This window comes from Lissotriton helveticus, chromosome 1_2, assembly GCF_964261635.1.
Source record: "Lissotriton helveticus chromosome 1_2, aLisHel1.1, whole genome shotgun sequence".
Taxonomy (NCBI): domain Eukaryota; kingdom Metazoa; phylum Chordata; class Amphibia; order Caudata; family Salamandridae; genus Lissotriton; species Lissotriton helveticus.
Window position 1 is genome coordinate 81,659,606 of NC_136058.1, and position 27,362 is coordinate 81,686,967.

Sequence of the window (27,362 nt, forward strand, 5' to 3'; positions counted from 1 at the left end):
CACGGACCTCAGCTGCAATGGTGTCTAAGCTGCAACAGTGGTGAACTCATTTCTGTCACCCGTGCTTGAGTCTTGCGTGTTCGGTGCTGCATGCAGTGCAGGAGTCAGACTCCCTGTGCAAGCGTCATTCTAGCAGGTTCACCAGAGGGGTGGCACAGGCGGTTGTGCTCCTACAGTAAGCTGAGGCAGTGACTTCAAGCTGGTCAGCCGACCTGTACCTTTTGAAAAGAACCATGGCACAGTGCTACCAGGAGGACACCAGTTGAGTTGATATTGATCAGTGACAAGTGTTAAAAGGCAAATTTGACACTTGGATGGGATTCTATGTCTGCACTTACTTGCGAAGATAGCCACTGCATTCCTGTTTTCAGGCCGACTGCCCACCTACTCAGAGTCTGGCTAAAAGGACATGCTCGTTTGGCATGTTAAACGTGTGCCGCCCCCAGTATCAGACTCACTGAGGCGCAGCTCGTCTCAGAGTTGTACTGGGCAGTGGGTTCTAGCGGCCGCTGTGGTCCGTGGAGTCATCATTTGATTCTAATTTACTGTTCTGCTAATTAGCCGCAGCCTAGCTTCCCAAACTTTTAAATGCAGCCGGCAGCAGGAGGTTGTGACGTCTCGTGGTGGTTTGCCACCACGCAGCGGCTTTAATATCATTTCCGTCTAAGCATTGATAAATTGTAAGCAACCAGTGAGCTACCAACTACTAGCTCAGCCAGCCCCCAATTGTGCGCTGCCAATTCTGCTTTAGTTTATCCATCGAAGCACTGTGAAGGCTTGACAGAGGAGGCAGGCACTATGCCTATTACGCGTGACAATGCATTTCGGTGCGGTAATGCGGACCGCCACACTGAAATGCGCTAGTCGTATGCCTGATGCTTGGTACTTGGCAGGACTGTATTTACGTTAATTGCAGCACATGACAGGTGCTGCGATTAACAGAAATACTTTCACAAATGCCCACAATCAGCCTGCAGCCGCGCTCTATGAAGAAAAAGAATGCAGCAAGTCTAAAAGCACGACTTATAAAGCACACGTCGTACTTTTGGACTTGATGCATGTCTTTTCCATAGCTGCCAAGATTATTTATTAATTTTTGTGTTTTTATGAGTGACATTCAACGACTATGAGTAACACTTTCTCGCAAGTAAAATCAAGCAGTGAAGATAACGGAAACATAACATTACCAGAAATAACACCCATCTCAGCAACAAGAAACTCTAAAAAATCTTAAAGCCGCTATAAGCACAGAAAATGGCATGGTGTCCCATTAGTTGGGATGTGAGTGAAGGAAAATGGGCTCTGTGAGATTATTCTTTTTGATATGCTTGGGGAGTTTAATTGATTTGCCCAGATCACAGGACATTAGGCCGACCAGAGACTCAAAATCCATCTACTAAGTCGAGAGCTCGAGCATTAAGCCACAACCTCTATGACAAGAATGCAAGCAGTTTCAATATTATATGCAACTTTAAGCAACAAACAACCATTGACAAAGCTAAGAGTCCTGACTTGTTGTAGGTGTAATGTTACTTGTATTATATATCTGGATGCAATGACAGAAGAAGCAAAATATCAGTCGGGTTTCACAATATTCTTAGCACAGATTTTTCGCTTCATTGCTTTTAAGCCATGCCCTTAATTGAATCGGTCATGCCCCTTTGATAAACCCCCCAACTTAAAGCCCTGGTCTACACGCGCGTTCAGGTTCTTGACGCACATAGCCTTGGCTGCAGAGCACAGAAACTTTACTCTGCCAAACATAGAGGAAAAAAATTAGAGGGAACATTGCTTGTGAGGTTGGACAAATAAGAATCTTAGTCATGTATAGATTTACATATAAAACATTTTATTAAAACAAAACATCAACAAAGAAAACTATGTGTGTAAAACTTTTTACTAAAACAAAACAACAACAAATAAAACTACTTACAGCAATGGCGTGTCATCCCTCGACAACTTGTGAATCACAGCCTGCAAGACTAAAAGAAAGATAAGATGGTGCATCATGCGTCCAGAAAAGGTGAGAGAAAAAGAGGGAAAGAGAGAGATACAAGGAAGATAGAAAGAGAAAAACAGTGTGACAGAGAGGAAGACAGTGTGAGAGAGAAGAGAGAAAGAGTGATAGAGGAAGAGAGGAAGAGAGAGAGAAAGAGTGAGAGAGGAAGGGAGAGAGTGAAACCGTGTGAGAGAGAGAGAGGGAGAGATGGAGAAAGAGAGCGAGAAGAAGAGAGAGAGAAAGAGTGAGAGAGAGGAAGGGAGAGAAAGAGAAAGTCCACTGCACGCTCACTTTTAGAATAGGTTTATCGTGGAAGGGGCCCTATTACCAAGGCAGCGCTAAGCCAATTAACGTGACTTTAAGCCACGTTAATTGCGTTAACGCTGCCTTGATAATAGAGCGATGCACAAATCGCTGCGTTATCGGCAGAAAAGTGCAGATAATGCGCAATAAGGGGCTTGATAATATGCCCCAAAGAGAGAGAAAGGAAGAGATGGAGAGGGAGTGTTGACACTGGAGAAAATCTTCACAGCTCACCTTTCTGCCATCGGTGTGTGTCCAACCAGGTGCCGAGTCAGAGTGTACCCTCAAGTTTAGTGATCTGAAAGATAGTATAGAATTACATACAACTGCACACGCGTAATTCTCTGTTTTGCCTCTGCGCACCCAGGCTGCTGCACCCCATCCACTCCCACTGCAAGAAGGTGTCTGTGCGCTTTTTTGCGCTCAGGGTGCTGTACCCCATCCACTCCCACTGCCCAGAGGTGACTTCCCGTTCCTGCGCACCCAGACTGCTGCACCCCATCCACTCCTACTGCCCGGAGGTGACTGCCCGTTCCTGCGCACCCAGACTGCTGTACCTCATCCACTTCCAGTGCTGCCCAGAGGTGACTGCCTGTTCCTGCGCACCCAGACTGCTGCACCCCATCCACTCCCACTGCTCGGAGGTGACTGCCCGTTCCTGCACATCCTGACTGCTGCACCCCATCCACTCCCACTGTCTAGAGGTGTTTGCCCGCTCCTGTGCACCCTGGCTGCTGCCCACTACCTACTCCCACCGCCCAGAGCTGACTACTTGCTGCTGCGGAAAAAAGGCTCTCTGCTCACCTTCTGCGACCGGCGTGTGCGTAAGAGGGTCCACCATGTGCCAAAGCAACCTTCTCAGGCGTTGAGGATGGCCACACATCATCGCAGTTTCAACAGGCATTGAGCTCTGGTGGTGTTGGGGGGGGGGGAACGCCAATTCGTGAAACACAGCCTGTTAGATAAAAAGGAAGATACGATTGTGCGTCATGCGTCCATCAAAGGAGAGAGGAAGAGAGAGAGAGAGAAAGAGTGAGAGTGACACTGGAGAAAATCTTCGCAGCTCATCGTTCTGTCACCTGGTTTGTCTCCAACCACGTGCAGGGACAGAGTGCACCCTCAAGGTCCACATCTGAAAGATAGTAGAGAAATAGTAATTGTAGGAAAGTCCAGTATGCAGGAATGAAAAGACAGAGACGGTAATTCTCTTGATGTGGTTTGATCCTCAGAACACGTCTTTTAAGCAGCAAGTATAACGGAAAAATGAGTGAACCCCTGTTAACTTCTACCTCCCAACCGTCTCACATTTAAAACATAACATTCCCAAATCAACGCGAGGCAGCCACGAGCTGTGAGAGGAATGTCACTCTCGTGTCTGCATGCTTCAATGATCCTAACACACCCTACATCCTTAAAAAAAAAAAGAGAGAAAGGAAAGGTTGTCAAAATTTTATGGTAAATTTAAGGGTACAAAGTATGAAAAAATAAATAGTCAACTACTTTGCTACAGATGTGGGAGCGACAGACATTTGACCGACTCTAAAAACGGTTCTGCTATTGGAATTATTTTTTCAAAATGCAATAAGGCAGGGTAAAGCCAGGTTATATACGACTGTGTATGCCTAAATCGCTGTGACACGTTTTTGTATTCAAGCTGCTACACCCCATGCACTCCTGCTGCCCAGAGGTATCTGCCCACTGCTGTGCACTCAGGCCTCACTGCTCACCTTTTTGCGGTCAGGGCACCCTCCACATAATGCAGCCCCGCTCTGCAAGCCAGAAACGTCACACTTGGTGCTGAGTCTTGATATCGCTATGGCAGAGGACATACCCGTGCACCCATCATCATCGCAGAGTGGTCACCCGCTCAGTCCTTGCGGTGCCACTAACTCAGTGACTAGTTAGGGCACGCACGTGGCGGTACCCCCCCTGGTGCATGGCTCAGACCTACACCGCGGCCGTACCACCGGGACAGGCCATCACCGCAGGCTCCACAGCCGCTCAGCACTTACAATGCCCTTAACTCAGTAGACCGAAATTCACAGTTTCGTGACCGTGTGCCTCAAGTGCATCCGCTGCAAGCAACTCTAAAATGGCATAGAGCACGTGCGCCAGTTTTTTTTATTGGCAGGGTCACGTGTTATGCGACGGGTGTGCTGGATGTGTGTGTTGTGGGTGTATAGAAGCCGTGAGGGAGTGGCTGTGGTGTGCTGAGAACTAGACCTGTGACCAGGAGATCACTATAATGAAAATGTGAGCCATATAGTGTTGTTGTCCTTTCTTGTAAGCGTGAGCGGAGTGGGCTGGCGTGGCATATGCCAGTGCTGCATGAGGCTGTGAAGAATGACTGTGGAGGTATGGTCGCTGCTCCGTTGTGAGGTATATGAGGAATCAACTCATGCGGGTGTCTGTGTTGTAGTGCTGCCATCACCCGGGTTGCATGCTCAAATGTGTCATTCTGTGAGTGAAGTCCCACAACATGGCCAACATGGAAGGTACGGGGAATCACTGACCCTACATTCATCCATTGTTCCACACATGAAAGATGGTGGACATGACGCAATTCTGTGGATATGAATGTTTATTGCACATTCAGTGGAGTGTTGCAGCTGTACCAATACAGGGCCATGGAAAGTTCAGGTTGCAGTTTTTGGGACATGGAGGGCAGCCAATTAGAGCGAAGCTCATGTTTGGAGTTAGGCTGCACAAACATATGTACTTATGTGGTCCGTCCGCTAGACTGCCGACCTTGGTGCTGGAAACCAAGGTTCGAGCCTCGGGGTCGCGTCCACATCCTGTAATTGTGGGCAAATCACTTAATCTCCGCGTGCTTAAATGTGTAATGTAAATACGGGGCTAATGTAAAGCGCTCCAATACTTTCGGGTCAAGGTTCGCGCTATATAAATATGCAAAAATAAAAAACTCACTATACACTCTCCTTGCAGTACTCTAATGATCCAGTCTCTACCTACGTACTTGTACAATGAGCGAAACAACGTTACATAACTGAAGTTTTCCCCACTGCCAGAGGTAACATGATTGCATATGCTGTCTACAGCACAATGTAATGTGGTAGGGCCCATGGGAAGCATCTTGCAAACATAATGAACACACGGACACAGATAGATAGTTGAACTGGGTACGGGCATGTGCACTCAACTCCTTTTTATTACCATGGTTACATGTCCAGTGACGTGTGTGCTGGGTGCATGTGGGGTGAGTGTAAGCCAGTGCCCTGGGAATGGTTGGTGGTGGTAACAAGTACAAAAGTAATCATAGGACCATACACAGAGATTCAATCATAAAGGGTCTATGACTTGTGCTGCAGTAATGTAGAGGCACTAGATGTGAAATAATACACAAAAGATTCTATCGTAAAGAGTTTATGACTTGTGGTGCACTTAGGGGCGAGAAATCTGAAATTATACACAAAAAATTCTATCATAAAGGGTCCATGAGTTGTGGTGCACTGAGGTAGGGGCATCGGAAGCATTCAGCGTGTGCGGAGCCTGCGATGATACGTGGTCATGGCGGGCCACACTGCGAGCAATGTCTCTTGCCTAGTGGACTGCGTCATCTGCAATCGCGACTGGAACAAAAGATGAAACATCTATGGAATACATTGTCGAAACATGTAGCTTTTAGGGACGTTATAGTTCAAATTGTGAACTGTGCTGTCCGCAGCGTAGAGTGTCATTCAGTGTTCGTTTGGACTTGCAAGATTAATTTGGTCATTGTAGTTAAGCTATAATTGATATAAAACAAGTTCTTGAAGCAAGGATACTAAAAGAATATTATGTAGGTTTTGAGGGACGCTGCATACTGCACTCTGCAATTAATGAAAGAAGAGCCAATTTAATGGTGAGCTCTGATGACCACAGTGTAGGCAGGAGGCAGCGGTCAGCAAGGGCCCACAGCCATGTGGCGTTGAGTACAGCTGCACAGGTATTGGCAATTTAGCGTGTGTGCAGCCAGCGATGATATGTGGTTCACTGAGTTAGTGGCACGTGAACGAACCAGCTTGTGTGGAGCCTGCGATGATGCGTGGTGTGATCTGGCTGCAATGGTAGCAATGCCTTTTGCCTACTGAATTCTGCCATATTAAGTCCACGTGGCGATGACTTATGGTGCACTGAGTTAGTGGTACCTCTGGCGCTCAGCGTGTGCACACTCTGCGATGATGCGTGGTGTGATCGGGCCGCACCAGTAGCAATGTCTTTTGCCTACTGAATTCTGCCTTATTAAGTCCACGTGGTGATGACTTATGGTGCACTGAGTTATTGGTATCTCTGGTGCTCAGCGTGTGCACACTCTGCGATGATGCGTGGTCCGTGGGACGGCACAGGGAGCAATGTATGTTGGCTACTGGACTGCGTCATCTGGAATAGCCACTCCACCAGAATTGTGAGCCCTGCTGTCTGCAGTATAGACAGGAGGCAGCGGTCAGCAAGGGCCCACAGCCACATGGCGTTGAGTAGAGCTGCACAGATTGGCAGCATTTGTTCTTCTTAACCCATTATAGTCTCTTACAGATTTTGCATCGCTACTAATCTTGAATTGTGAACCATGATAACCCCAGTGTAGGGCAGAGGCAGTGGTCAGGATAGGCCCACAGCCACATGGCATTGAGTTGAGCTGCGCAGGAAGTGGTACCTGCAGCACTCAGCGTGTTCACAGCCAGTGATGATACATAGTCCCGGCGGGCCACACTTGTAGCAATGTCTATTGTCTAATACATTCTGCCATATTAAGTCCATGTGGCGTTGATTTGTGGTGCACTGAGTTAGTGGTACCTCTGGCGCTCAGTGTGTACGCAGAATGCGATCATGCGTGGTCCGGGCTGGCTGCAGTGGGAGCAATGTGTCTTGCCTACTGGACAGTGTCATCTGCAATCACCACTGCATCTAAATTGTGAGGCCTGCTGTCCACACTGTAGATCAAAGGCAGTAGTCTGTACAGACATAAGTCTGCGGTGCTGCGCTGCTGTGTTCGCAGGGGGCCTGTGTCGAGTAGGCTTGCATTCATGGCGGCAGCCACGTGACAGGGTGAGGTCCACCGCTCTGGTAGACTTGATGGCCTTCCCACAAGTGAACCACGCCCAGAGCCCCAGCCAATTTATTCAAACTCCTATGCTGGAGTGGCATACATTGGACCAGCCCACTCAGCTGCCGGTTCTAGGGGGGGGGGGGTGACAACACAGCTACATGACCGAGATCTTCCCCACTGCCTGAGGTAACATGGTTGCATCCACTGTGCACAACACTACAAGTATCAGTAGTATATGTCCACATGGAGAGGTTTGTGCTCTACATAGTCCAGCACCTCAGCGCTACACTTTGTATTGTGTGTATAATATTGATGGGTGACTTGCGTCCTTCACACATCTCCCACATTCAGCTATTGTGCGGCTGAGAGGCCATGGCGTTTTGGGAAGGTCCGTTGTCCTGTTCTGCGCTGCCTCGGTGGTAGTAGGGAGGGTGTGCTCAGGGGGGAGGTCTGGGGGTGGTGGCGGCAGGTGTTGTGGCCTTCTTGGGTATTGGAGCTGCATGATCAGTAGCTCTATGACATGTTGGTCTTTAGATGTAACTCTGAGTTGGGCTCCAATTCACACTGTAGATAGTTGTCCTGCTTTATACCAGTTAAAGGCTGATGTTAAATTCTTACTGCTAACTCGGCTTATCGCCTGCTTTTTTGATCGCATCGCAGATTTGGCTGATCATTGAAAATATAGGGCAGTGGTGTTTTCATGTTTGTTTGCACGGGAACGCCTACTCTGCAGATCATTAGCTTTAGTTGTGGCTCTCATTTGTGGCGATTATTTTGGCAGAAGGTATCGATAGGAAAGTGGTGAGATTTGCAGTTTTTACCAGGTTGAGAATGGGATGATAATTTAAAAACACAGAAAAAAAGAGAGGTTTAATGAACATTATAATTAGAAATTAGCATTTAAAAAAAACATTGAAATTCACTGGAAAAAACATACGTTTCAGGGACGTTATAGTTAGTTGGACATTTCACTCATACAAAACCATAGAAATTGACCCAATATAGTTAGTTGAGCTGACTATAACTCGCGCCCCCGCAATACACTGCTGATGACGTCACATATTACATCGTTCATGACATGGTCAGTGACATCACTAATGACATCACTGATGGCATCTCAAATGACATCAATGATGAGATCACTGATGACATCATCCATGTGAAAATGTGATGCAACTTCTCACATCCTAATATAACATTTGATCCACCGTCTCCAAAATACAGAATACCATTTTTGAAACCATAGACACATCAATACCAGTTACTACATATGTAGGCACTGATTTTTAGGTACACACATACATCTACTCATTCACCCATAGAATCACTCATACATGCAGTCAATCATCAATACAACACTATCATATGCACTCATACTCCTACACAGACACTCATACACCAGCACTCATCCACAGTTACTCACACACCTAGTCACTCGGGCAAATAATCAATTACACCTCCATTTACTGACCTATACAGTTATACACACACCACCTCACTAATTCAAACATATACTAACACATACTTACTCTATTATACAACCACTGATACAAGTACACCCTGATCCATACAGACACTCTCACAATATATAATATAGGGCATTATATTATTATTGAACATGAGTTATAGTTTCAGCGGATAACTATAACTGGTGAATTTTTAGTTGTCTTGTTCGTTTAAAATAGTATGTTTTAACTAGAATTTTCACATATCTATATTGTAATTGTAACCTTTTTTTCTCAGTGAAATTCCGAGGATTTTTATTTTTATGTAAAGTAAATATTATTACAATTCTTAAATATATTATCAATGTAACTGTTTTTTTCTCATTGACTACACCACCCCGCCTACCTAAAGAGGTCAGTGGATATGGAGATCTGGAGTGTTTTGAATGGCCATGCTGACATTAATGTAAATGTATAAGTCTGACCCAGTGATTTATTTTCTTCAAGGTTAAAGAATGACGTCTACACCGAGATTAGTAAAAATAGAGTTGGAAATGACAGATATATAGAAAGAATGACACAGACCTTTAATGGAGCGCCAAAGAGTAAAGAAGTACAGAGTGAGAAAATCCATATGGCAGACGCAGGTAACTATTTACAGATTAAGTTAATTGTTTCAGACAATTCAGAGGAAGTGATTAGCATGTCTTATATTCAAGGCAGTAGACATTTCTCAAGAACATATTCTCATTGATGTAATATTTTTAATATGTGGATTTTCGTTTCTCATTCTTCAGTCAATATTATCTGATTTAAAAAAAAAAACTACAAATGGAGATGGTGATGAGATATTATCTAGCATTTGTGTGTCACACTTTTCCTGATAGTCTTACATTGCATCACTCTAACTGTTCTACAGCGATTACAGATGGGCATGTCTGTTTGGTTGGAGAGGTGTGTGGTTCTTATATGACCCAAGTGAGAAGAGCTGGACGACATGACTGAGGTCCTGTCATGTGGTCTTGAGTTGTTGTGGCAAACCTAAATGCTGCTGGTATGTTTTCTCATGCCTATAGGGTTTGTGACTTGAAACTGCATCTTTCTCCTTCTACATTTCTACTATACTCCCATCCCTCCCCTTCTAAGTAATTGGATAGAATATCCAATATTATTACTTGCAGAATGTTTCCAGTTTACCATGGTCTAATCCTTTAGTATCTCACAATTCAGATCAAAACATTGACAATGAATCTGTGTAGTTAAATATTTTACTAATTGTACCAGGAAATGGCATAGGTTTAATCAGTCAATCAATCAATCAGGTGTCTGTAAAGCGCTCTACTCACCCATGAGGATCTCAAGGCGATGAGGGGGAAAAGGGTGCGGGCAGCTCCGTGGTCATCCGAAGAGCCAGGTCTTGAGGTCCTTTCTGAACAGGTGCTGTGTCGGGCTTCGTCTGATGCTGAGGGGGAGTTTGTTCCAGGTCTTGGCCGCGATGTAGGAGAAGGATCTGCCACCCGTTCTGGCACTGTGGATGCAGGGGACCGTGGCTAGAGCTAGGTCGGTGAAATGGAGGTTTCTCCTGGGGGCGTGAAAGGGGGATACTTTCATTGCGGTATTGGGGTCCGGTGTTATGCAAGACTTTCTAAGCATTTGTGAGCAATTTTAAGGTTGGTTTATTTTTGACGGGGAGCCAGTGGAGGTCATGGAGGTGCTGGGCGATATGGTCCTGTCATGGGATGCTGAGGACGAGTCTGGCTGCGGCATTGTGGATGGTTTGGAGTTTGTGAAGGAGAGTTTTGTTGATTCTGGTGTAGAGCGCTTTTCCGTAGTCTAGTCTGCTGGTGATGAGTGTGTGGGGGACAGCCTTCCTGGAGTCGTGGGAGGGAATTGAGGTACTGGGTTTTTCAGAACCGGTACTTAACCGGTAACCCAGCGGTGTCAGGGAATACACACCCAAAGACCTCGAGTCCTTTTCCTGATTCAGACCACAGAAACTCAGAGTCTTCTAGGTGAAGTCAAGGATCGATTTATTGGTTGCAACCAAGGTAACAAGCGTCCTGGAAGTACAACACACAGGGAGTATGTTCTCAGGAGACTGTCGCAATTTACAAAATCAGGCTTCTCTTCTGATACAGAATATTAAGCTTCAGGCAAACATACCTGATTTTACAGTAGATCATTGACATAACTTCTTAGACAAAAGAAAGGCAGAGTCATGATGACATGTCCATATTTCATTTAGCCCGGCCATAACAAATCACCTGGTGAGGCCCGACCCATCATCAGATATCGGTGGACCCCAATAAAAACGGGCACCTCCTCATCATAAAGTTAAGTGAAGCAAAAGAGTAAAGACAGATGTGAGCAAGATACGGCAGGTGTGTGCGCAATGAGGAGGTTTATGGCCAGCTAGCCCTGATGCTATCTTGCTTGGCCACTGGAGAGGAACTGACCTAACAGGTCCGGCCTGGGGCAATGGTTCCAACTGGCATAGGTCAAGGAAAAGTCGATCAGGGTGTACGTGTCCTTCTGGGGTCGAATCCAGCTGGTTTATAAGCCTATGTAAAGGGCAACTCACAAAATGGCTGCCATACACAAAATGGAAGCCGAGGGTTCTGAACGAGAGTGACGATTTCGAAGTGAAATCGTCACTCGAATATGCTGAAAATACCTGTACAGGACGTACTCGTCATTCTCGGTCTTTTGGTACTAAATTCGTCAATTTACGATGAAGTTTTATTCTCGAGTGCAGACACATTACACGGGTCCAGAATTTTTAGTACTACAATCCCTCCTTTTGCCCTTACATAGGCAATTAATCCGTCCTCATGTTAATCTGAGTCCAGATCCATATTCCTAAAGTCATTGAGATGTTGCTGTAACATCATCCTAGTACTTAGTTCATCTCTTGATACAGGCTTCCTTGCACATGATGTAACACAAAGGCCACATATTGCAGGAGCACACTGTACGCATAGACAGAACAGGAAAAGAATGGCTAAGACCATCCCAATGACCATCAGAATTTTCCATCCCCAGGTGGATATCACTTCCCAGACCCATCCCATCAATGACCAATCTCCTTTATCCACATTAATGGATTCGGAAATCTTATGTAGTTTGGAGATGGCCTGGTACACTGTTGGAGCGTTATCAGGGATGAAGATGCAGCAACTAGATTGGATCAATCTGCATACTCCACCTCGGTCTGCAAGGATGACATCTAAGGCGACCCTGTTCTGAAGGGTCATAAGACGATCCGACTGGAGCTCAGCAGTCAAGTTACTAAGGGCACCAGCAGTTTCAGTCACGGTGGACTCGACTACCCTTGTCAATTGTCTTATGTTCCTACTGTTAGCCATGGATCCCCAGAACGGCAGAAAACCCTTTGCGAAGTCCCCAAATTCTTGACCTGCAGTGTCCTCTTTACTCAAGACACCTCTAACTACCCTTGTCCTGTGGTAATCCGCCGTTGCTGTGTAGGTGGGAGGCAACAGGAAGGAAACAAAACAGGAGCCCGAAAGGTCAGGGGGCAACCATGTATAGGCTCTATCATGGCAGATGAAATAGGTACCCTTAGCTGCTAAACACGCAGGGGAAGTCTGAGATCCAAAGACATACGTTTCTGTACAGACACTCTTCCCTAACTGAGCTCTGGGATTCCTGCCAATACCTTGCAGACACAGGTGACCCTGATGGGGTACGATCCATATTGGGGATGATCCTTTAGCTTGCTGTCTCTCACTGAGAGTGGCTTCATATCCGGTCACGTTCCAATTTACATATGCAAGTATCTCATCGTCAGGAGTATCTTCATAAGAAATTACTTCCTTAATCATGTCAACTATGCCTTTTACTAGGGCGCTAGTCTTGAGGTTGTCTTTTACAGAACGTAGGGGTTGGATTTCACGTGCATATATGAACATCGTTCTGTACGCCCATACAGAGCCATTACGACTGAAAGGCAAAACTAGATAAGGGATACCTTTATCCGTAGTGTGAGGCATAAGGCCACAAACCCAACAGTCAGTTGTGTTCATCACCAGCTGGTGCTGGTGCAATAGCTGAATGAAGGAGTTATTAATGAACTCTAATCTTCTATTGTATTCATGGCCAGGAAGGGGGTGGAAAGAATGAGAGGAAACAGTAGTAGGAGGTATGGGTGATGCAGTGGGTGCAAATGTTACACGAAAGGAGAATAAAGCGTAACTTATCAAAAATATCATCATACTGAATAACATACAAATGCACATTGTGAAAAAACTTTTCTTTGTCATCGTGTTACACAGTCTCTGCTTAAAGTTCATTTGTTTGGCAGGCCTCTCTACATCAGGAAACTCCATCCTCTCTAAGGTGCTGCCCGCGGTGGGAGGTTGCCTCTGCTAAGGGATGCTTCCGTCAGTCTAGGGCAACTCCCTTGGACCAACCAGAACTACCGACCTAACGTCGTCAGCTGCACCCCAAAGACTTTAATCAACCGCGGCCCTAGCAGCGGAACCCGGATGGCGGTTCAAAAAACAAAAATGAGCAAGTTTCTTAGATGGGAGAGCTGCACTTTCACAAATAGTACTTGGGGAAAAAGAAAATATCTTTTTATTTGTCCATGAATTTTTAGTCTCAAATTGCAAAAGAAAGTATTTTATTAGTTCGTTTTTCTCGGTCTCAAATTGTATCGCTGCTTCCCAGGTATTGTTTGATCCTGGAACAGAAGGTCAGGCTCTGTAATGTTCACTCGCTTGGATGGTGGCACAGCCATGTGCAAAATGTTTTCGTTTTCTTGTTCAGAGTCAGTTCCTTTCACATGTGAATCATTAAAAGGGACGGTATTTGGCACGGCATCAAGTTCTTGGTCAGCGACACCCTCCCGGACCCACTGGTCATAGGGCAGAGGTAAGGGTACCCTTTTACAGTGGACCCCGTGGATCCAGGCCTTCTTCCCTTCCACTCGAACTGCCGATCTGGTAGAGAGAAGGACGAGGTATGGTCCCGTCCACCTGGGCTGGTCGTTTTTGGTCCTTTGGAAATTCTTTATCAACACCCAGGATCCAGGGTTTATGGGGTGTCCTGGAGTATCAGAGGCCGGAGGCAGGGAGTCATGTACCAGTTGATACAACACACGCAATTTAGCCGTCAATTCATACAGGTAATCAAGCAAAATAGGGTGTTCTAGCTCGCTGAACTTCGTGGGCCTAGGCACTCCCCATATGTTGGCTGGCCAGCCAAAGACAATTTCATAAGGGCTGAGTATCACTCGCGAATGCACAGTCATTCTGGTGGATAGGAGTGCTAAGGGTAGAGCGTCAGGCCATTTAAGACCTGTGCTCGCTTGGATTTTGGCCAATTTAAGTTTAAGCGTGCCGTTGTAACATTCTACTAATCCAGCTGATTGGGGGTGATTTGCAGCGTGGAACTTCTGCCTAATGCCTAGCCCTTCACACACTCTTTTCATCACACGACCCACAAATTCACTCCCATTATCAGACCAGACCATTCTAGGCATTCCGAATCTAGGGAAGTACTCTTTCACAAGGGCTTTCGCTGTGGACAAGGCAGTATTGTCTTTTAGGGGATAGGCTTCTATCCATCTTGAGAAAGCACAAACAACAACGAGCATGTATTTTAAGTTGTTGCACCTTTCCATGTGGATGAAATCTAGCTGCAAAACCTCGAACGGATACGTAGGAGGTGCAAAATGACCAGCTGGAGTTGGGGTTCCCCTACCAGGATTGTGTTGCAGACATACCATGCAATTCTTGACAACATTCTCTGCACATTTGGGAATTCCTGAATTTTTCCACACTGGGGCCAACAACTCGCAAATCCCTTTCACGCTGATATGAGCCATTCTGACTACTGCAAGCACGTACGCATCGGGTAACAACCACCTCTGATGCTCCGACAATTCAATCCAGCAACCATTCGCATCCATTCTACCCGAACTTTCTCTCCACGTACTCAACTCTTTCTCTGTGGCTTCGGCTTGAATGGATTTCACGCTCTCTATCGTGTCTTCACACATTCCTACGTCACCAATCCATCTCGCAGGGCCTGCAACATACATTCGACTCGTCACATTCCTTGCGGTTTCTTTCGCGGTTTCATCAGCAAATGCGTTTCCATGACCAACGTCATCAGTCACCTTCTTGTGAGCACTACATTTTACAATCGCCACTTGTAAAGGCAAAGTCAGTGATTCTAGAAGCTCATTTACCAACTGACCATGCTTAATTTTAGCTCCATACGAAGTCAGGAACCCACGTTCTCTCCACAATCGTCCAAAACTGTGAGCCACACCAAACGCGTACTGGCTGTCGGTGTAGACAGTCACTTTCATTCCTTTCGACAATACGCATGCTCTCGTGAGTGCAATTAGCTCCGCTGCCTGAGCTGAATTATGTGGGATGCGTGTAGCTTCAACAATCGTGTGCAAAGTCGTGACAGCATATGCTGCAGTCGTATCGCCATTCGGAAGCTTGAAACATGAACCATCCACCCACAATGTACCATCACATTCAGCAAGAGGAGTGTCAAAGAGGTCTACTCTTCCTTTCGTCTCTTCTTCTGTTCTATAAAGACAATCATGCTGTTCTGAAGCGTCTGATTCTTCTATGAATGGTAATAACGTGGCTGGGTTAAGGGTGTTGCACTTTTGAATGTGCACATGACTTGCTAGCAATGTCAATTCGTAACTGGACAGTCGAGCACTAGTTAAGTGCTGTGTCTTGGTCCTATTTAACAATGTGTCTACTGCATGCGGGACCATCATGACTAGTGTATTATTCATGACCAGGCCAGCAGACTGTCGAATAGAAACAGCTGCTGCCGCTGTGGCTCTTAGACAACTTGGCAATGCTCTAGCTACCGGGTCCAAAGTCGACAAAAAATACGCGCATGGACGTTGTTTGTCCCCAAATGACTGAGTCAGTACTGATAATGCGCAACCTTCCTTCTCGTGGACGTACAATGTAAAAGGCTTACTGTTGTTGGGGTTACCTAACACCGGAGCCGAACATAATGCTGTGCGTAATTCGGAAAAACTCGTTTGACACTCTTCAGACCAAGGGATGGGATTGGGTGTATCTTTACACGTCAACGCCACCAAAGGTTTGGCCAATAACGAAAAATTAGGGATCCATTGTCTACAATATGATGTAATGCCCAAGAAAGCACGTATTTCTCTCTGTGTTCTTGGCACACTCAATTTCGCTATTGCCTGAATTCTCTCTGGGGTCAGTTTCCTTCCCTCCTTCGATAAGAGATGACCTAAGTAGGTCACCTCTTGTCGGCAGTATTGAAGCTTGGAAAGTGACACCTTGTGATGGAAATCACACAGATGACGTAACAATGACATTGTTGCTTGCTTGCAAATTTCTTCAGTATCCGCAGCTATAAGCAAATCGTCAACATACTGTACAAGAGTAGCACCTTTTGGCAAAACAATCGTATCAAGCTGTGCTTTTAGAGCTTGACTGTATATTGACGGACTTTCACAGTAGCCCTGGGGAGCGCGTTTAAAACAGAAGCTTCGACCTCCTAAACTGAAGGAAAAAATATCCCTGCTCTCCTCGGCGATCGGGATGCTGAAGAAAGCATTCTTCAGGTCAATCACCGAAAACCAAGTGGCAGAAGCTGGAATCATAGTTAACAATGTGGTAATGTCTGGGACAACTGGAAATTGTGGCACCACGATCTTATTCACCTCTCTGAGATCGATCACAAATCTGTACACCGGTGGCTGAGATGGGTCAGTTCGTTTTAAAACAGGTAGAACAGGACTATTGCAAACGTTGCCTCTTGTTTCTTCAATCACATCTTTTTCAATTAACTCGTGAACGATCGCTAGCAAAGCTTTCTCGCCTTCACTAGAAATTCTATATTGGGGAATTCGTGGCATTTGAACATTGGTTTTCAATGTTACAACATATGGTGGAATTTCTAAAAGACCGACATCGTTAGGACCAGTAGCCCAAAGAATGTCCGGAAGAAACGACAACTCTGTTGGAAGTTTGTCTCTCGACAAATACATGGCAGAAACCACTTTCTTACCTAAAGTGAGTTGCACTCCCGAGGGAGAACAGTACAAAGTCGCATACAATCTTTTTAACAGATCCAATCCCAACAAATTTTCACCACAACCTGTTGTCAGAATAAGGGGTGCTTCTAATTCACGGGGACCAACAGAAAGAATCAAAGGGTCAGAAATTGGATTTCTAACCGGGGCGCCAGAAAAACCTACTGATACATTTGTTTCGCCAGACAAAGGTGCGCCAGGGAGTTTTGAGTGTTTAATGGAACTCTTTGTAGCACCAGTATCCAACAGAAAAGGCTCTGACACACCTGATGTAATCACCTCAACGTATGGTCCACTCTGATCTACTGGAACTGAAACAACTCCCTCTCTTTGTCTATGGCTGTCCTAGCAATCATTACTCTCCCAATTCTCACTTTCTGTATAGTAATCATTTGTATAGTACTGAGCTGTCCTACCAGATGTGTTATTCTGCTGATCAAACTTGTTCATGGAATTTTGAGGTGGAAGGGGACGTTCGTTCCGGGGGGCATTCCCGTGTCCTCTTCCTCTAGGCGCTTGCTGAGCACCTCGACCTCTTACACCAGAAGCGCCATTCGCGCGCTGTAGTAGGATAGGGCAACTATATTTAAAATGACCTTCCTCCTTGCAATACGAACATTGGTTGGGACCTACAGAAACACGTGGTTGACAATACTCGATCCTTTGCGAGTTCCTCTGATACTGTTGAGGCTGCTGAAAAGTATTTTGGTAGTGATTCTGACCATTATTATTTTGATTACGACCACCACGTGGTGGATATGCTTGCTGTAACAAGACCTTCGTTTTCAACTCTTTCGTTTTCTTTTCTACTTTATCTTTCTCGTCTTTGTCTCGATTTTCGTAATACTGTGCTGTAGCTAATATCTGTGCCGAAGACGAGACTGCCCAAGAACTTTCCGAGTCCTTTAACTTTTTGCACAACTCGGGAAGCAAATTGTGCACGAATTTATCGACGAACAGTCTCTGACCACCTTCTGTGCTCATATCTTGACCACTGTGGTTGACAAAAGTTTCTTCAAATCTGGTGAAGAAATCAGACACCGTTTCATCTTTCTTTTGTTTACATGCAGACAGTTTATCCCAATTCACGCGTATTTCAGGCATTATCTTTTTCATATAATCAGTTATTTTACCAGGCAGTTCTGCTATCAATGGTTCAGGCTTAGCGCCACCTACTTGTAGGGCATCTGTCGCCGTAATGTTAGCCCATGAGTCACCTAATTCCTGATCATGATCCGTGAGACGAATCTTTCCCCATAAAGGCTGTGGAACAACGTTCCCAAATAACATATCGATATCGGCTAAATTCATTACACATGACCCAGCAGTCTGCGACAACTCTTTGTAATATCCTGCAGGATTTTTACGCGGATCAGGTAATGTCTGTTTAAGTGCTAAAACTTCAGCTCGCTTCCATGGGACATGTAACCATACACGCTGAAAGTGTGGCAGAATAGGTGGGACAGCAGTCGTGTCACCCTCTCTCCATTGTGGGGGAACTTCTCTCATAGGGTATTGTCGCGCCTTTTTCCTACTAGATGTACTAGGCTACCCCATGTTTCACATATAACTCGTAGGTTGGAGTTCCAACCAGAGGAACCGGACATGAGTCCTCCAATCGGGAGTCCCTATTATTATAACCAAGACAAAACAAATTTCCAAGTCTAAGACCAGGCATCTTCGCTCTCTAGTCTAGTTCCAAACTTCAAAGGTTTATCAATTACGATATTTCTCGTGAATACACGAGTCCTTCGGTTTTGGTGCTTGCAAGTACCAACACAAAACTTTTTATCCCAAGGATACCAAAACTAAGATCAACTAAGGACTGGGAGACGCTCCACTTATACTTAACTGAAATATCGATGACGTCACCAGAAGACTCGTCTCAGTGTTTCGCTCTACCAAACTTCAAGGGTCCAAATCAGGGCGATAGCCAGGGCAGCAGTCCTTGTAGCCGTCGGGAAGCGGGGAACCTCGCAGCAAAGACTTTCAGACCACGTTCAGGGGTCGATGAAGTGGCAGGCCTTCCTCCAGAATTTTCACACGAAGCTCCTCACGAACCTCTGGCTGGACCGGTACCGCTGGAATCGCCCCAAACGTTGGGCGCCAACTGAGGTAGTGGGTTTTTCAGAACCGGTACTTAACCGGTAACCCAGCGGTGTCAGGGAATACACACCCAAAGACCTCGAGTCCTTTTCCTGATTCAGACCACAGAAACTCAGAGTCTTCTAGGTGAAGTCAAGGATCGATTTATTGGTTGCAACCAAGGTAACAAGCGTCCTGGAAGTACAACACACAGGGAGTATGTTCTCAGGAGACTGTCGCAATTTACAAAATCAGGCTTCTCTTCTTATACAGAATATTAAGCTTCAGGCAAACATACCTGATTTTATGGTAGATCATTGACATAACTTCTTAGACAAAAGAAAGGCAGAGTCATGATGACATGTCCATATTTCATTTAGCCCGGCCATAACAAATCACCTGGTGAGGCCCGACCCTTCATCAGATATCGGTGGACCCCAATAAAAACGGGCACCTCCCCATCATAAAGTTAAGTGAAGCAAAAGAGTAAAGACAGATGTGAGCAAGATACGGCAGGTGTGTGCGCAATGAGGAGGTTTATGGCCGGCTGAGCCCTGATGCTATCTTGCTTGGCCACTGGAGAGGAACTGACCTAACAGGTCCGGCCTGGGGCAATGGTTCCAACTGGCATAGGTCAAGGAAAAGTCGATCAGGGTGTACGTGTCCTTCTGGGGTCGAATCCACCTGGTTTATAAGCCTATGTAAAGGGCAACTCACAAAATGGCTGCCATACACAAAATGGAAGTCGAGGGTTCTGAACGAGAGTGACGATTTCGAAGTGAAATCGTCACTCGAATATGCTGAAAATACCTGTACAGGACGTACTCGTCATTCTCGGTCTTTTGGTACTAAATTCGTCAATTTACGATAAAGTTTTATTCTCGAGTGCAGACACATTACACGGGTCCAGAATTTTTAGTACTACAGAATCTATTTGAAGGTCTTGCAGATTATACAGAGGGTGTCGAAGCACATGGAGGATACAGCGTTGATCCGGTGGTTCATGTTGATTGAGGAGTCGAGTATGATGCCAAGGTCTGTAGGGTTGGGTGGATTTCCGAGGGCGGGGGGCCACCAGGTGTTGTCCCATGCAGGAGCAGGTAAACATGAGGATATGGACTTCTGTTTTTTTTAGTTGAGCTTCAGGCAGCTGCTGCTCATCTAGGATGCGACATCCTTCATTCCGTCTTGGAAACTGTGCCTGGTGATGTAGGGTTCCTTGGTGAGAGAGAGAATGAGATGGATGTCGTTGGCTTAAGATACAATGTTGAGTCTGTGTTTTCTGAAGATGGTGGCGAGGGGGCCATGCAGATGTTGAAGAGTGTGGTCATGAGGGAGGATCCTTGGGGTACTTCACATTTGATCTCTGTGGGCTCGGAGCGGGAGGGCGGGAGTCTTATTCTTTGTGTTCTGCCTGAGAAAAAAGATCGGAACCAGTCTGAGGCGGTTCCCTTGATACCGGCGTCGTGAAGTCTGGCGGCTTGTTTGCGGTGGGAGACAGTGTCAAAGGCTGCTGAGAGGTCTAGTAGTATGAGGGCTGCAGTGTGGCAGTGATAGAGGAGGGTGTGAATTTCGTCAGTGGTGGCTATGAGGGCGGTCTTGGTGCTGTGGTTGCTGCAGAATCTGGATTGAGAGGAGTTGAGGATGTTCTTGGTTTCCATGAAGTGCGTTAGCTGGGAGTTGATGACTCTCTCGATGACCTTGGCAGTTAAGGGTAGAAGAGAGATGGGCCTGTCAGTCAGGTCTGCGGAGGGTATTTTGACTTCGGCATGTTTCCAGTAGTCGGGGGACAGTGGCTGTTACGAGCATGCAGTCGATTGTCCATCGTAGTTCTGGTGCGATGGCAGCCCTGTGGAATATGTGAAATGGGCAGGGGTCAGTGGGTGCTCCGAAGTGAATGCTTTTCATGGTCTTTGCGGTGTCTTCTGTGGTGACAGGGGTCCAGGCGAGGAGGGTTGGCTGGGTGGCATTGCTGGTGGAGGGTGTAGGGTCAATGCCGTGGTCTTGGTCGTTGAAGTTGTCGTAGATGGTCCAGATCTTGTGGTGGACAAAGGAGCTAAGTTTGCTGCAGTGGTCTTGGAGGGAGTGGCATCAGTAGTTTCGCTGTGGGGTCTGGTGAATTCTTGTATGAAGGCGAACAGTTCCTTGGAGTTGGGGGAGTTGGAGAGGATTCTGTCCTGGATGAAGTTTCTCTTAGTTGAACTGATAAGTTGGTGGTGAGCCATGGTGGCAGCCTTGTAGGCAGTGCGTGCTTATGGGGTTTTGATGTTTCTCCATGCTTTCTCCAGTCGTCGGCACGAGCGCTCTGATTCTTGGAGGTTCGTGGTTAACCAGGTGGCGTTTGCGAAGTTCTGAAGAGGGGCGAGGGTGTTGGCGCAGTGGGCGATCCATTGGTGAAGGTTGTTAGCTGCTTTGTCGGCGTCTGTCGTGGTAGGGGGAGGACTGCAGCTGAAGGCAGAGATGAGGTGTTTTTCTGTGATTTTGCTTCAGTTTCTGCATGGTAGGTGAGCATGCGCTTGTGTGTGGTGTGTTTTGAGAAGGAGAAATGGACTCAGTAGTGGTCCGTCCAGAGAGGTTGCGTGGAGTGACTGAAGTGAATGTTGTTTCCTCCAGCGAAGATGGAGTAGAGAGTGTGTACTGCAGTGTCTGTGAGGTAGACAAGTTGCTTCAGTCCAAAGTTAGCGAGGTTCTCTAGGAGGGTGGTGGTGTTGGGCTCGCTAGGCTGTCTAGGTGGAAGTGCAGGTCTCCGAGCAGTATGTAGTCTGTGGAGGTGAGGGCATGGGGAGCGATGCAGTCTGCGATGGCATTGCTAAATGGGGAGCGGGCTCTGGGTGGTCTGTAGGCAAATGTCCAGCAGAGTGTCGTTATGGGGTTGGGCTGGATCTGGAAGTAGATGTGTTCCATGGGGTGCAAGGCGTCGTCCGAGTTGGAGGTTTTCAGTCGGAGGGAGCTTTTGTGGACGATAGTGAGGTCTCATCCGGGACAGTCGGGCGGTCCTTTCTCTGGAAGTTGTATCTGTCGGTGATGGCAGTTGCAACATCGGGAGTGGAGCTGGAATTGGTCCAGGTCTTTGTGGGGAAGGCAATGTCGGGTGAGTGGGTTTTGAGGAGGTTCCAAACTTCTACTACGCGTCTGTGCAGGGAGCGCTCGTTGAGAAGGATGCAGCTCAGGGGTTTGTGTATGCTGGCGTCCGGTGGGATGGGTGCAGCTTTCTGTTTCTGGAGGTGGGTGAAGGTGTGGTGGCAGTGTCGGCAAGCGAATGGGCCTTGGGGGCTGCTTGGCGTTGGGAGCTGGCAGTTGATGTTGCATCCAGGATTGAGCGCATGGAGAGTGCTGGGGTCATAGTGGCAGGGGGGTCAGGGGACAAGCAGGTCGAAGGTCTTGCTTGCCTTATTGCGCAATGGCTGCTATTAAGTAGGGGTCGGGAGGGGGAGAGCATCAGGGAGGCAGGAGTGTGAATATGTGGGGGAGGGGCTGCAGGGGCAGTAGCGGCAGAAAAAGCAAAAAAAAGGAAAACAGAGGCAAACACCGGAAATAGGCAAAAAGGCAAAGACAGAAAAAGGAAATAGAAAATAAAAACAGAAAAAGACAGCAAAAGGCTGATAGAGCAGACCAGCAGCTGAGCAGGCTCTTCCACTGTACCACCAGGGCAGGAGCCTGTGGGTGGAGGAGGGCCTCAGACACCTACATGGGACACCAGAAAGTGCTGGTGGTAGTGCCTTAAGGATAGAGTTGTGGGAGGGGAGAGCAGTTTACACTAGCTAGCTGATCCTATGAAATATATAATCGAAGACAACCTCAGGTTGTGGCAGTAGTGCCTCCCTACTGCGACATCAGACAGTTTCAAGGATAGAGGTACTGTCCTTGTTATGAAGCATAACTTCACGTCACCCTCTCAAGGTCTGGGGGCCATTAACCTCCTACGACGAATGGCCATCGTCAGCTGCATCAACGCCTAAGGGATGCCCACCCAAAGACTTAGGGCAGCATCACTGCACGGGATCATCTCACATCCCTTGTGCCCTTGCCAAGCAATGGGCTTCCCCAGTAAAAGCAGTAAAATGTGCTAACACTTTATGGAGCTCCATGAAGGCCAAAGAATGGTGACAATTGAGCATTACTCCTTTTGTTGGACTGTCTCCCTCAGTAATTCATATAAACAAGGTTCCTGCTAGCACTTACTTTTGTGCTCCACCCTGATGTTCACTTTGCCATATGGGGCTACTGATACCACCACAATCTGCCCCAACACCTCCTGGAAGGATCTATTCTCTCAACCTTTACATGTCCATTGCTATGACCGTCACGCCTTCCTTCCATTCCGATTAATAAACCCTGAACTCAAGGATAACAAAAACCCTTCTACTTTCATTGTTAGAAATTGGGGTCTCTAATTGGCACTGGTAGGTACCTTTGTCCTAATAGGGACCCTTGCTTCTAGTCAGGGTAAGGGGATATACTTCTAAAATAACCCCTGCTCACCCCCTTGGAAGCTTGGCATGAGCAGACAGGCTTATCTCAGCGGCAGTGTGTAAAGCATTTGTGAACACATACAGTAATACAGTGAAAACAGTACAAATGGACACTACACCAGTTTAGAAAAATAGCAAATCTTCACCTAAACCAACAAGACCAAATACAATAAAACTCCAACATACAATACTCTGGAAAAATAGTCCTTGTGCAAAATAACCTTTAAATTGCAGGAAAATCAATAGTTCTTCCGACCCGGTAGCTCTTCCTTGGGCCACTGTAATACTGAATACGACAGAGTCTAACAATTCCAGCTGACCACGTCGATACGGACCAGCTAAATCATCAACAGACTCAGACACAGTACCTTTCTTGTTGCGACCAACATGTCGGTGCGAGTTGGTCGGGTCAAACATTGCGTTGCGGCAGACGATGTCCTCACGATTTGGTGCAGGCAGCGGCTCGTTGACGGAGTTGGTGAGACCAGGGCTTGCGTTGAAGGGTGAGACAGTGCTCGCTACGGTGCTGGCAGGTCACAGAGTGGCAATGGAGCCTTTCGATGTTCGGGTCGGGCAGCGACGGAGTCAGTGACGTCCTTGTAGTGTGTAGCGAAGCGTTGCGGAATGCAGTGCCCACAGGACGCGGTGCAAGCAGCAGCTCATTGACGTAGTTTGTGAGACCAGGGTTGCGTTGCATAGCGGGGCGTTGCGAAGCAAGACGTTGCTCTCGGCGGTGCTTTCATGACACGGAATCCTGCAACGGACTCGATGACAGTGTTGGTTACCCTTTTCTTCTGCCGAGATGATCAGAGACGGTGCCCACAGACACGGTGAGGTCTTTGCTGTTCCTGAAACCTCTAGAACAAGTGGCAAGCTCAGTTCAAGCTCTTGGAGATCTTTTCTTCAAGCAGGGGTACAAAGCAAGCAGCATAGTCCTTTTCTCCTTTCCTTGGCAGCAAGAAGCCACTGAAGGTCAACCCTAGACAGCAAACAGCACAGGGCAGGGACAGTGTTCTCCCCAGCTTCTCCGCCTCTTCTCCTTGGCAAAGATTCTTCTTGATTTCCCAGAAGTGATCTAAAAATCTGGGTCTGGGTCCCTCTTTTTATACACACACAACCTTTGTTCTCTGAAGGCAGAGAATGTCTGTACCCAGCCAAAACCAGTTCTGTCCTCACTGGTGCAGCCTCCTGACAGGAGGTGCAGACAGCTTTGTTGAAGGCAGACCAGGCCCATTCAGGTGAAAGGAAATCTCCTCCCCCTACTCTAAATGCAGCACAGGTCTATTCATCCCAGCCCTGACTCATCAGACTTCTGGAGCCACTGCCCCTCTCCAGCCTCTGTCATCCAAAAGCCAGACATGCAATACACAAACCTAGCAGAGGTACACTGGATGGTTAGGCAAGAAAATACCCACTTTCTAAAAGTGGTATTTTCAAACACAGAATGCAAAAATCGCCCTCACTAAAAGATGTAGTTTAACATTCTGAGTTGAGGCATATTAAACTTTATTTTCCTACCTCGTTCCCAGGGCCAGTTATGTTTATAAGATGTTATAAACAAACTCTCCATTCTGTCCTATGGGAACAGGTAACCTTGCAATAGTGAAAAACGAAATTGACAGTAATTCACTATCGGGACATGCCACACACATCAGGGCATGTCCTACCTTTCACATACTCTGCACCCTGCCCACAGGGGTACCTTAGTCCTACCTTAGGAGTGACTGATATGTAAGAAAAGGGAAAGTTAGGGCCTGGCAAGTGGGTGCACTTGCCAAGTCGACATGGCAGTGCCACCCTGCACACAGGCTCTGCAATTGCAGGCCAGAGTTAAATATACGGGTTGCTTCTGTGGGCACAATCAGTGCTGCAAGCCCACCAGCAGCATTTGATGTATAGGACCTGGGCACACCCAGTGCACTGTACTAGGGACTGACTAGTAAATCGTATTGCTAATCATGGAATCATCAATCCATAACAGTAATTTACAAAAGGAGCACTTTCTCTTTGGCACTGAACAGCAGTGGCAAAGTGCCCAAAGCATCTAGACCAGCAAAATGAAGTCCAACACACAGCAAAACCACAGGAGGCAAAGGCAAAAAATGCAGGGGAAACCTACGCCAGTGGTGCCAGGTCTAACATACATGGTAACAGACTCCTGCTAAATTGTATTGTGGTATACTTATATAGCGCACCTGTCACCACCAAGCACAAAACTTCCTAACTGCTGAATCGGGACAAAACATTATACTCAGGTGTGACTCCAAGTTCAAGGACCGCGCCTAAAATGTACACTAAATATGAAAAAATACCACAGGAATTGTCAATCTTAAATTGTCGATAATATTCCTGTGGTAACCAGTGGTCTGACTTATAACCTTGCTCTCGGAGCCACTGTATCTTCATCTGTGAATATGGATGGCTGTGTGCCAGATGGACCATATGCATGGGAGCATGTAGATCTGTGTGCATGGGTGTATATTTGTCTCCGGGCCCTTGTTCTTGGATGGTTGTACATGTGTACCTGGATGGCTTTAGGTACCTTGCTTAGGGAAGAGGTGTGGCGCCGCGGCCAGGGCGACTGACTCCGGAATCTGGGGATCACGGTTCGATCCCCGGCACCGGCGGCAGATTAGCCCAGCACCATGTGACTCTGGGCAATAGCTTGCTTAATCTTCCCGACAGCCCCCAGCGCCTAGAGACCCTAACGGGTGATTGTGCGCTTTACAAATGTGGATATTATTGCTCTGTCTGGATATTTGAATGTGTCATCTATGTCTACTGTGGTAATTGACAGAACAAAACGTGTTTGTAATGTTTAAATTTCCAGAAGTTGTGGTTTATTTCTTATTAATGGAGTGTAAGTGTGAAAACTGTTTCATGTAACAAGCAATTGGGAATGAAGAGAACTATCGTTTTTGCTCTTTTTGTATTTGTGTGAATAAACATGGCACTCACCTCTGCACTGCATTTATATTTTTGTTATACGTTTTGTTAGCCATAATGGCCACTGTCTGGGACCTGTATGATTCCATGACTGAATTGGCAAGTGAGGAACCCACAAAAACAATAACCAGAAGCAGCAAGTCATCAGGAACCATTACAGGCAGTAGATCGAATGTAAGCAAAGTTGTTGATGGAAGCACAATGACAAGTAGATCAGGTGAGTGTGTTCCTTTCTGATTGCTTTACTGTGTGTTCTTTCTGGTCTCCTTGTAAATGTAATCTTTCTGGGCAAAGAACAGCTAGCTTGCCACAAACTACTTGGTTTTAGCAGCACGATACATGTTTGTAAGTCCAAAGAACAAAAGTAGGTGGAGTTTAGAAGAAAATTAGTTATTCCCCAGTTTAAAAACTGTGTTCTCCAAGGCTATTGTCCCCAGGAGATCGGATCTATAACTCCAAGCATGAGTGTGTATTGGGTCTGTGGAAGTGACATAAAGGCAAAACTGTCTGTAAGTCAGTTTTGGCTCATGCAGCACAAAGTATATTTTTATAAAGTTACTGTTCTAGTAAAATGATCAATATAATTTTAACAATGCAATGTAATTTGTAAAACTAAGGGCCAATGTATGAAAGCTTTTTGCATTTCTTAACGGGCTGAATCGCAATTTTGTCCTGTTAAGAAAGGCAAAAGAGCCTTATAATATGTACAAAGGCCGAAAAACGGTTGCAATTCTACCCAGCAGAAATCACAAATTGTGACCGTGATTTAGGTAATGCAAACAGGGATAACCTATCTGCAATTCCTATAGCACATGTACAAATCATTTTCTTAATGTGAATTGGGCATTTAGGAAATGCTATTACCGTCGACTCAAAGTCGATGGTAAACATTTGCAAAATTTAAAAATGCATTTAAAAATGCAATTTTTAATGTGACATGAAGCGCCACTATGGCTCTTGGACATATGTGCACTTACATGCGCACTACGAA

At 46.3% G+C, this 27,362-nt stretch overlaps 1 protein-coding gene across 1 annotated transcript in view; it reads left to right on the forward strand.

Moving 5' to 3' along the window:
- Positions 1-27,362, forward strand: part of DNAI4 (dynein axonemal intermediate chain 4) — a 496,013-nt gene that overhangs the window by 152,040 nt on the left and 316,611 nt on the right. Inside the window, exons 6-7 of the mRNA XM_078668935.1 lie at positions 9,302-9,441; positions 26,424-26,588. Of these exons, the coding sequence (XP_078525061.1) occupies positions 9,302-9,441; positions 26,424-26,588 (305 nt within the window). The remainder of the gene's footprint in view (positions 1-9,301; positions 9,442-26,423; positions 26,589-27,362) is intronic.